Below are 12224 nucleotides of genomic sequence, written 5' to 3' on the forward strand. Positions count from 1 at the left end.
TACAAACCCACAGCTCAACCAACCAGCAGTGCCTTCCAACCGAACAAACTTAATCACTTTTTTGCTCGTTTTGACCAAAGCACAGGACATTTTACACCAACCACGGACTCTGCTACTGCTTACAGTCCACTTTCAATCTCAACAACGGACGTCTATTCAGTGTTCAGCAGAGTGGATGCACGAAAGGCAGCTGGCCTGGACGACATACCGGGACGTGTTCTCAGAGCATGCGCTGGACAACTGGCACAGGTTTTTACTGACATTTTCAACCTGTCACTGGCCCAAGCCACGGTACCAACATGTCTGAAGACCACTACTATCATACCAGTGCCTAAGCACTCAGCTGCTAAATGCCTGAATGACTTTCGCCTGGTTGCACTCACCCCCATTGCTATGAAGTGCTTTGAGAAACTGGTCCTGAATCACCTCACTGCAGGCCTACCACCTATACTGGACCCACACCAGTATGCCTATCGCCTGAACAGGTCAACAGAGGATGCAGTTTCCACAGCTCTTCATTCTGCTCTCACCCACCTGGATAAAAGCAACACGTACATCAGAATGCTGTTCATTGACTTTAGCTTTGCGTTCAATACAGTCCTCCCCACTGTACTGATCACTAAGCTCAGTGAACTGGGTATCTGCACCTCCACTTGCAGATGGATTCTGGACTTTCTCACCAACAGACCTCAATCTGTCAGGTTGGGAAACCAGGTATCCTCAACCCTAATTCTGAACACTGGCATACCGCAGGGCTGTGTTCTGAGCCCACTGCTCTACTCCCTGTTCACCCACGATTGTGCTCCTCTGTATAACTCCAACATCTTCATCAAGTATGCAGATGACACCACCGTGGTCGGCCAGATCGACAACAACGACGAATCGGCCTACAGGGAAGAGATCCGTAATCTGGCAGCATGGTGTGCCACCAACAACCTGACTCTGGAACTTCCGGAAATCCAACAGCAGGAGACATCTACCAGTCAACATCAATGGAACCGAGGTAGAGCGAGTCTCCAGCTTTAAGTTCCTGGGAGTTCACATCTCTGAGGATCTGTCCTGGCAGCAGAACACGTCAGCTCTGGTAAAAAAAGCACAACAACGCCTGTACTTCTTGAGAAGTCTCAAGAAATCTCATCTGTCCCCGGGGATTTTAACGAGCTTCTACCGCTGCATCATTGAGAGCATCCTGACCAACTCCATCACTGTATGGTACGGAGGCTCCACTGTGTGTGAACGTAAAGCACTGCAAAGGGTGGTCAAAACCGCCCAACACATCACTGGCACCCAACTACCTGCCATTGAACACCTTCACCACAGCAGATGTCTGCGCAGAGCTCACGGCATCATCAAGGACTCTTCACATCCCAGTCATAAACTGTTTAACCTCCTTCCATCACGAAGGAGATACAGGAACTACGCACCAGAACCAGCAGGTTCAGGGACAGCTTTTTCCATCCACCATCACACTACTGAACTCAACACTACACCGCTAAATCACTACAAAACAAACATAAACAAAAGACTGTATATAACCTCTGTACAATACATGTCCATACTACATATATCTTTTTCACTCCTCAGTACATCTGCACTTTTTATATCTGTAATGTATATTTATCATTACTGTACATTCTGCCCAACATTTCACATTCATCTGTGTATATAATGTATGTGTATATATTTATTTATATATATATATATATATATATATATATATATATATATATATATATATATATATATATATATATACACAGTTGTGTTCAAAATTATTCAACCCCAATGCTGTAAATGGTTTTAGGAATTTAGTGTACATTTGTAATTGTATTCAGAATGAAATCCTACAAGGACTTCTTAAAGAACCATATGCAACTAAAATGACATCAATTAGTTTTGTAATACAGTAGTAAATGTTTCTTTTGTGAATTCTTCATTGACATAATTATTCAACCCCATAAAGACTACCACTCTGAAGAACAAAGGTTCAATGAAGTGTTTTCAATCAGGTATTGAAAACACCTGTGGATATCAGGGAGCAGCAATAAAGCCTAATAAGCACCAATTAGGCAGCTTTAAAATGACTGTGATACTCAGCTCCTTCTAGACATTTACTGGTGTGGTTACAAACATGGTGAGGTCAAGAGAATGGTCCAGGAAGACAAGAGAACAGGTGATTACTCTTCACAGGAAGGGCAATGGCTATAAGAAGATTGCAAAGATGTTAAACATACCAAGAGACACCATAGGAAGCATCATTCGCAAATTCAAGGCAAAGGGCACTGTTGAAACGCTACCTGGTCGTGGCAGAAAGAAGATGCTGACTTCGACTGCTGTGCGCTACCTGAGCGTAGAGTGGAGAAAAGTCCCTGTGTGACTGCTGAGGAACTGAGAAAAGATTTGTCAGATGTGGGTACTGAAGTTTCTGCTCAGACAATACGGCGCACCCTGCGTAATAAAGGCCTCCATGCCAGAACTCCCAGTCGCACCCCCTTGCTGTCCCCAAAGAATAAGAAGAGTCGACTGCAGTATGCCAAAAGTCATGTGGACAAACCACAGAAGTTTTGGGATAGTGTTCTGTGGACTGATGAAACAAAATTAGAACTGTTTGGGCCCATAGATCAACGCTATGTTTGGAGGAGGAAGAACAAGGCCTATGAAGAAAAGAACACCTTGCCTACTGTGAAGCATGGCGGGGGGTCAATCATGTTTTGGGGCTGTTTTGCTTCTGCAGGTACTGGGAAGCTTCAGCGTGTGCAAGGTACCATGAATTCTCTTCAGTACCAGGAGATATTGGATGACAATGTGATGCAGTCCGTCACAAACCTGAGGCTTGGAAGATGTTGGACCTTTCAACAGGACAATGATCCCAAGCATACCTCCAAGTCCACTAGAGCATGGTTGCAGATTAAAGGCTGGAACATTTTGAAGTGGCCATCGCAGTCACCAGACTTAAATCCGATTGAGAACCTCTGGTGGGACTTAAAGAAAGCAGTTGCAGTGCGCAAGCCTAAGAATGTGACTGAACTGGAGGCTTTTGCCCATGATGAATGGGCGAAGATACCCGTAGATCACTGCAAGACACTTGTGTCAAGCTATGCTTTACGTTTAAAAGCTGTTATAACTGTAAAAGGATGTTGTAGTAAGTACTAAGATTGAATGTCACTTGGGGGTTGAATAAAACTGATAATGATGTGAGCTCAGAAAAGACATTTGTGGTTATTTCATTATAAATGTTATGTTATATTTGTCTGACCTACACGTGCCTCTTTGATTTAATTGTAAACAGGATGACTGAATGATCATAATCAATGTCAAACCGACCAAAACAATCAATTTCAGTGGGGGTTGAATAATTTTGAACACAACTGTGTATATATATATATATATATATATATATATATATATATATATATATATATATATATATATAGTAGACTGTTTATTCAGCTTGCTACTCCTTAATGCCATAATCCTGTGATCTTGTAACCTTTCATTTCTGCACATTTTTCTTAATTACTGTACACCTTTATATTTATTCACTGTACTTTTGAATGTCCACACATCTCTGCACTGAAATAGCCTTTATATTTATTCACTGTATTTACTTCATATATATACCACTGCTGTAAATATGCCAGATAGTTATCCACACTGTAAATATGCTAGATATTTATCTGCACTTTTGCACGACTGCTACATTTTGCACTTCTGGTAGATGCCAAACTGCATTTCGTTGCTGTGTACCTGTACAATGCAATGACAATAAAGTTCTATCTATCTATCTATCTATCTATCTATCTATCTATCTATCTATCTATCTATCTATCTATCTATCTATCTATCTATCTATCTATCTATCTGATGTTCAATAAACATGGCAAGGAAGTTGGAGGAATCTGATTTTTTTTAGTTCAACTAAATAGGCTTATAATGGGAATTTAAATGACAAATTTTGCCACTGAATTTCAGATCATCTCTGATATGTCATGAGCATGCTTGTCTTCATTTCAAAGTCTGCATCGCAAAGCTTTGGGTACGGTCCTGCGTTGTTCACACTCTGAATCACGTGTGTAATCCGGCCAACAGAGAGTGTGACGTCATTACCAGGAAGCTACAAAAAGCACATGCGGTGGAGATGACGCTAGCTTCTGTATAAGAGAAGGAAAGCATGGAAGTGATTCAGGAAATGTGTGGCTTAGAGATGCAGTGTCTTAACCCCAGCTCATTCATACAGGCGAGAACGACATCTCGATGCCGGACTGCCAGAAGCTCTGATCGAGCTAATATCTACCAATCGTCGATATAGTTTTGAATGAGGTATCCCCAGAGTCTCAGCGGGGTCAAGGACACTTTACTGAGACACGTCTGTCTTTCCCAGGCTGCCAGGAAATCTCTTAAGAGACAGTCTCTCGAGACTGGCCTCTGACCCGAACAGAGCCGCTGGAGCAGAGCCCTGCAGCCATTGAGAGGCGGAGGGTCTCCTCCATCTGCTACATACCGGAAAGAGGTGGTGGAAGATGCCTGCTAGAGGTGGCTGTGCCCTGAAGCACATCCTGTGGTCAGGTTAACAGCTCAACCTCCTGGTGGTGCTGAGGAGGGAAGGGCACCGTATAATGAGGTGTACACCACCCTCCTAAAACTGAGACGAGGGAGGTAGCACTGAAACGCTGCAGACTTTTTTTTGCCTCCTGGAACTTGTCGATGACCGCACCTACGGCATCGCCAAACAAGCCAGAAGGGACCATTTGTCCCTGTTGGGAATATCTCACAGGGTGAGCAACAGATGCCTTTCTGAGTCTACTAAGGCTGACATGGACCGCCCCACAGCCTTGGCCATTTCTTTGGTGGCCCTGAGAGCTAGGTCGCTAGCTCTTTCACATCATCACCCCCAGAGCCAAATCCCTCATCCATCTCCTGCAGCAGGTCAGCCTGGTACACCTGCAACACAGCCATCATGTGGAGGCAACCCACAGCCTGACCCACTGCTGTGTAAGCCTTGCCCACTAGTGCCGGAGTCAAACACACCGGGCCTTAAGGGACAACACTGCACCAGGGCAGAGATAGCCAACTAGCGTCTCATCTACCTGTGCATCATCCCATAGCCGCTCTCTTTCATCCCCACTACTATCACGTAGAGTGATACTGGTGGGGTGGAGAGGCAGGCCAGCAAAGTACATTTGCAAAGGCATTTTTAATTCAATTTAATCTTCCTGATAAGATTTTCAATTTTAATGCCAGCAGCATGAGTGTTGAGAGATTTTCTTAGATTTCTCATGTTACCTATCCAGTTATATCAATACACTTAGTAGCTTGTAAATGAAAACAAACGGGTTTCTAGCTGTGGGGTCTTTTAGAAATGTTTACAGCAAAAGTATATATGACTTTGCTACACAACTCTCAAGAGCTTAAGTATATTTATGATCATGGAGCTTGACTGTAAAGTCCAAAGTCCATTACCTAATCAACCAGACCTCTTAATTTATTATCAAATAGCTAAATTGCATTTAGCATGAGGTCAACTGAACACATTAAATTGACAGAAAACAATATAACAATATTAATGTAACTTTATCAAATGTAACTTCAACATTAATCTATACGAAAGTGGGAGGAATTAAACATTATAGTTCAGCCAACTAATACAAGGCTTCTAAAATTTTTTTCTTTTGAACTTCTGTTACAATGTTACAATGTACATTACCTAATACAGACTTTGCTTCTGCCTTAAAAAGAACTTGGTTTGGAGCTGGAACTGTCATTTATATTCCCCTAATACTTTCATCAGGACACATTGATCTGATGTAGTCTTTATATATCTTGCAGGCAGCAAAGCCAGCTGCAGTTCAAATCATTTTTTGCCATTCAGCCGAGTAAAACACATAAAAAGATGGTGGGAGTGACAGAAAAGGTGACCAAACTAAGGTTTTCAATTCAATGTATCAAAACAAAAATCTATTAACAGTCAGTATTGTTTGCTGAAAACTGTACTGCTGTCTGTTTTTATAGCTCCTTATTAAACAAATTAAACTTTTTTGATGATGATATTCTCCTCACTCTATTCAAATAGTCACCATGCATATGTGCAATTACCTATCCCAGTAGGCTGCTTCCAATCATGAAAAGAAAACAATAAAACATTGTTAACCCTGTTCCTAATAATGTATTACTGAAATAGAAATCCAGATTGGTTTAGAGATAAATGTCAAATTTTGAACCCTATAAACTTTGAATTTAAATAAGGAGATAAGACAATGTAAGACAATAACACTGAAGTGTACATCAAGCTCATTATTGTATGTACACACCCCAGCTCAATATTCTGACATTAAATAAGCTCTTGTCTGGAGTATGTCCAGATCTGAAAGATCTTATTTTATACAGTAATGCAAACTCAACAATCATACAATATTTAGTGCTTTCATGTGTCTGGCTAGGCCTTAGGGTGCTCTATATTTAGTACCCTTTGGGTGTGTGTGAGTGGAATAGCAGCTGTGCCCTATTCAAATAATGAACACAGACACTTCATCCATCTCCTGTGCATGGCACCAAACCATTGTTGTGATTATAGTGAAAAATTTTTAACAGTACAATTGTATAATTATATAATTATAGTGTTTGTTTTAGGTGTATTTTTCAAAAAAGCTATTTTTACACTAAGTATGCCTAATAAAATCAATATAATGATAAAGCAATTTTACTAGTTAACTAATAAAGAACTGTACTGTCAGCTGAAAGCAATAGGTGACAACAATTAGCATTGATGCCCACTCCAGTTATGAGAAAAACATACCGAATTTTCACCGTAAACTTTCACCGGTGTTGATTTTTAAAAGCACGGTGATGCCAAAAGATAAACTCCAGAGAGAAATACAGTAGTTGTGAAAGGAAGGAGAAAGACAGTGAACAATGACTTTCTTGGTCGGCTACTGTTTAGATACAAGCCGTTGTAGCACGTTGAGTCTGGGTGAATGGAGAGCTCGCTAACTGCAGTTGCAAATGAAATCTTATAAGCACAGACAGGTTTCCAAAACGTGTGCTTTTTTATTTTTCTTGGCAACAGCGTTATGGGTTAGTCAAAGAAACTTAGAAATGAGCATCAGAAAATAATGAGCACATAATCCCCAGTCTCACACGCACACACACAAAGTAATACCAGAAGAATGCAGTGACGTGCTATTCCCAAAATGCCGCTCTGCTCTTAAAGGAGCCACAACATATTTCACCCGTTACACCGTGTAACAGACACTCTCTTTCGGTAAAGCCTGTGTAAAGTTCATTAGTTTCAGTGTAGACAACGGCTTATTTATGTTAAAAATTAAAATATTTGTAAAATTCAGTGCTTATATAACGGTGCGCTTTATAGTCCGGAAATTTGCTTGTACAACACCAATGCTTTTTTGCCTTAAATTCATATTATTTTAACACACCTTTGTTCAGAATTTGTCCTTGTGTTCCTGTTTCAACACATCCGCAATTTCAATATGATCCAACTTCAACAAATGTGAGCTTCTTTAACCTAACCATTTAATTCTACATTCTAAATAATTAAATCCTTGACAATTGCAAACAAGTAACACAGCATTGGCCACTAATTTGGACAGTTTATGTGTAATTAATCATAGGATACCATATTAGTAACAGAATCTATGTCTAACATAAATATCATATGCATATACAGGTCAAGAGCTTGAGGTGACATTCAATTTAAACATCAGAATGTTGTTGTCAGATGGGCTGTTTACATATTTTGTACCAAAATTTTCACACAAATAAGTCTCTGGAACTTAAACAAAGCAGCGAGGGAAAGAGAAACACAGTAGAACACTTTTGTGTTGTTTCGGGTGAGCTTGTGATTATAATTACAAAGATGTGATTTATAATTATAAAGATGGCAGGAAGGAGGGGGCCACAAAAAGGGCCTGTAGATCTCCTACTCTCTTAACAGAGCAAATGGCCAACAAGAATGCAGAAGGCTCAAAGGGGGCTCAGAGAGAGCCCCTAAAATGACAGCCAGGCCCCATCCAGGCACTCTAGGTCACCCCAGGGGCCTAAGTCTCTTGGTGCTGCAAAGAAAATGCATCAAAAAAAGAGGGTCTCAGCGCCAAGTGCGTGTGATACGCCAAAATGGCGGCCGCATAGACTTTCAGGGTGGACGGAGCCAACCCTTTCGTGAACTGTCCTTGGAGGAAATCCAGCACTGAGCCAACTGGGCAGTGGACTGGATCCAGCTGGTGGTGATCACACCACAAGCAGAACAGACGCCATCTGGCGGCATACAACCTCCTCATGGAGGGAGCTCTAGAGTGAAGCATGGTCTCTACTACTTTGGTGGAGAGGCCAAAACCTAGGAGCCCCCCTCAAGGGCCACAGCCACATTGGAGCCACCAGGAGGAGATGAAATCCGTCCCGGCAAACTCTCCAGAACTCCCAGAAGCAGCACGTACAGACGCGGCGTCCAGCCCCATGTGCAACATTTACATTTGCACCTTGTGGCAGCAAATCAAATATAATGTGTAATTTAATCTGGTTGGTTTTGGATCCACTTTATTCATGTAAAAGACTAATTTTGAACAATAATAGTTATTTTATAGCATTTTAAATAGATCCTATTTTAGATCCTATTTTTCAATGCATACTCACTTTAAGAACTGGTAGCTGGAGCTCTGTAAGGTTGCAGGCCAAGTCAGATGCTAATACATGGTTAGCAAAGCATGACAACACTGGTAAAGCATATTGGCAATTCAAGTAAGTGGAGTAACTTTTAGACCTGAAGGGCATTGTCCTACATGTAAGCTGGTGGCATGGCCTTCTGAGCACATACTGAGTCTTTGGCTTGAACAGGCTCCAGAATAACCCTGGGGATCTGGAGCTGCCTAAAAAACATACTATCTGGAACAAGTCCTCTGCTCAGATGTACCACCCAAGCAGGGCCCAGTAATAGTGTGAACAGCAACACAATAGCTCACAGGCTTCACAATCTGGATTTAACTCTTAGTTTTCTCTCTTTTTATCTTCAGATATACATTTAAAATACAGACGGTCTTACATCAACAAACATTTTGAAAAATTAGTATCTCTGTTTGACTACCGTATTTTTCGGACTATAAGCCGCTACTTTTTTCCCACGCTTTGAACCCCGCGGCTTAAAAAACGAAGCGGCTAATTTATGAATTTTTCCTGGGTTTTTCCTGGTTTCACAAACTTCAAGCCAAAAAACTGAGCGACATAAAATTAGACCAATGAAATTTCTGAACGGAAACAAAAAAACGCACCTCACCTGTGTTCTGAGCTGCACGGCTTCGGGAGAAAAAACATTTTTTTTAAACACACGACGATGCCAAAAGATAAACTCCCGAGAGAAATAGTTGTGAAAGGAAGGAGAAAGACAGTGAACAATGACTTACTTGGTCAGCTAATGTTTAGATACAAGCCATTGTAACGCGTTGAGTCAGGGTGAAGGGATAACTCCAGTTGCAACAGAAATCATATAAGCACAGACAGGTTTCCAAAACTCGTGCTTTTTAATTTTTCTTGCCAACAACGTTACGGGTTAGTCAAAGAAACATAGAAATCAGCATCAGAAAATAATAAGGACATATTCCTCAGTCTCCACACATGCAGTAATAGCGGTAAAATGCAGTGGCATGCTATTCCCAAAATACCGCTATGCTCATAAAGGAATCGCAACATATTTCAGCCGTTTCACCGTGTGTAACGTGTCTTTTGTTAAAGCCTGTGTAAAGTACATTAGTGTAGACACCTGCTGCTTATAGACAGGTGCGGCTTATTTATGTTAAAAATAAAAATACAGTGGAACCCGGTTATGTCGATGTCCTAGGGGGTCGCCAAAAAGCATCGAGGTAACCGATGATCAAGATAAATGAAAATCAAAATGGTGGCAGTATATTAACGTGCTTGAAATTTCTTTATGTACATGATGTGCGTTAATAAATGAGAATGTGCATGCACGTGTTTTTAAAGGTTTTTTTTTACACAACAGCGTTGCTGCGATTTGTTTGATGAAGGCATGCTATAAAAATACATACAGTACATGTTTATCTGTCAGGAATCCACCTGCCACACCCCCTTCGGCCCCCTTCAGCGTGTCAGGTGCTTTCTCGCCTGCTTTCTCTGAAGCTCTCGGCTTCAATCGCGCACATATGGTGCTCGTTTATCATCATCACCAGCTCCTATTTAAACTTCCACACTCTCACTGTCCGTTATTGTTGGTATATGTTGGTTCACGGCGGTCGTTGTTATCGCGCATGCGTATCCCGGTACGTGCCTTCCCACCGGCACTCTCTCAACGGCTGCTCTTTTCTTCCCAAAGCGCAATGCGGATTCCAATCCATTTAACAACAAAAGGCAAATGTGCACTAACTAACAGCAGAGATTCACCAGTATACAATACAACACCTGTAGCAGCTGTAAGCCTTGATTTTTCTGCCACTTTCGCGAGTTCTTAACCGACGTTAAATGGCAAATTTTCCCCCCCTTGTGCTCGAGATATTAGGGTTCGGCGACATAACCAAAAAAAATGCTTAGAAAAAGCGAGAATTTGGCGGTTCCACTTCAAAAACGTCGACTTAATAGGGTTGTCGAGGTAACCGAGGGCGAGATAACCGGGTTCCACTGTATTTGTAAAATTCAGGCTGTGGCCGAGTGCCGGTATGTGAATGGAGGGCGAGGCCGGGAGAAGGAAGGCATAGGAATGACACACAGACTGTTTATGTTTAATGTGTCTGTTTAAGTATATGTGTGCAATGGAGGAACATTAAGAGTCCCAAAAGTATGGAGAGGCAGCCATTGAAAAAAATAAGAAGGTGAAGTAATTGTGATCTAGGACTGCTTTTTGGGCAAAATACTATATGCACAAAATTCTCCTAAATATAGGACTATAATATAGAATTTTTCTTGTTAAGATACTTGGGAACTTAAATTCTGACCTCTCCCAGTATAAATCTATGCTTGTTTCATAAAAACCTGAGGATTACATATGTATTATTTTTACTAGAATAAATCCTGATGCCTTTTTTAATGTGTTGTGCTCAACAGGCTTGGATGACTGCCTCCAACAGTACATTAAGAACTTTGAAAGGGAGAAGATATGTGGTGAACAACTCCTCCATATCACACACCAGGAACTAGAAGAGCTTGGTGTCACACGTATTGGCCATCAAGAACTTATACTTGAGGCTGTGGATCTATTGAGTGCACTGGTATGGTACTCTTTATTCCTAATTAGCACATAAAGTCATTACATTTGATTCATTAGTTTTATAAACATGCTTCCATTTGAAGTTGTTGCATATAATGTTGATAGATGTATTCTTATTAAATAATGTAATTATTGACCACAAGGATTCACAAGATATGAGAAATGATATTCATATATTGATATCTTTTAAATGGTTTGTTAAAAATCCACATAGTACTGGGACAAGGCATGCAATACTGATTTCTTTCCACTGATATCATAACAAATTATTTTATGGTGAACACATTGCTGTCATTTTTTCTATTGCCATGGTGTTAAGCAGGAGAGAGCAGGGTTGTGCTGGGCAAAATGTGCATAACACCAAATATCACATTAAATTGCCTTTTTATTATCATCATTAATATTATTTATTATTAATATAATAATTTCACAGTAGACCTATTACAATTTTTGCATTAAAGGTTTATTTGCATCTTTATACTAAATTGTGACTAATGGCAATTTGAAAAATAATTTTAGGAAAGCCAAAACACTTCACATTAGAAAAAGCTGAAAGTTCTATAATAGACCATAATAGTATGACAAACTGGTCTATGGAAAAGTGTATTAAATTACAGTAACCAAACAATGATACAAAAAACCAAACAGTGCTTAAATGTTATGAATGGTCTAAACGGCACATGTTTAATAAGTTACATATGGCCCAAGTTTTGAAAAACGAGAGTAAAGACAACGTTTCAGTGCGGTGCAAAATTGATCAAAGTGAAAACAAACAACAAATTCTTTAATGGTAGAATATCACTGTGATATTTTGCATTTGTGGTATGGCCTCTATATTTCAGAAGTGTTCATTATAATTTATCTCTTGATTTGTGGTTTTTCTTCAAGCTCTCACAAGATTTCTGTATGTTTTTGTGACTGAATTGTTCGGTGCTAGTTGTTAGTGCACCATTTCTCTTTTTTTAGAACTTTTCAAAATTGTTTTTTTTGTTTAAATGCAATG

At 40.3% G+C, this 12224-nt stretch overlaps 1 protein-coding gene across 3 annotated transcripts in view; it reads left to right on the forward strand.

The window, feature by feature from the left end:
• LOC124386376 (connector enhancer of kinase suppressor of ras 2-like) overlaps window positions 1-12224 on the forward strand; it is a 103910-nt gene that overhangs the window by 33873 nt on the left and 57813 nt on the right. For all 3 annotated transcript variants that reach the window (XM_046850183.1, XM_046850185.1, XM_046850184.1), the window contains exon 2: window positions 11059-11222. In XM_046850183.1, the coding sequence (XP_046706139.1) occupies window positions 11059-11222 (164 nt within the window). The remainder of the gene's footprint in view (window positions 1-11058; window positions 11223-12224) is intronic.

The sequence above is a fragment of the Silurus meridionalis genome, chromosome 5 (genome assembly GCF_014805685.1).
Source record: "Silurus meridionalis isolate SWU-2019-XX chromosome 5, ASM1480568v1, whole genome shotgun sequence".
Taxonomy (NCBI): Eukaryota; Metazoa; Chordata; class Actinopteri; order Siluriformes; family Siluridae; genus Silurus; species Silurus meridionalis.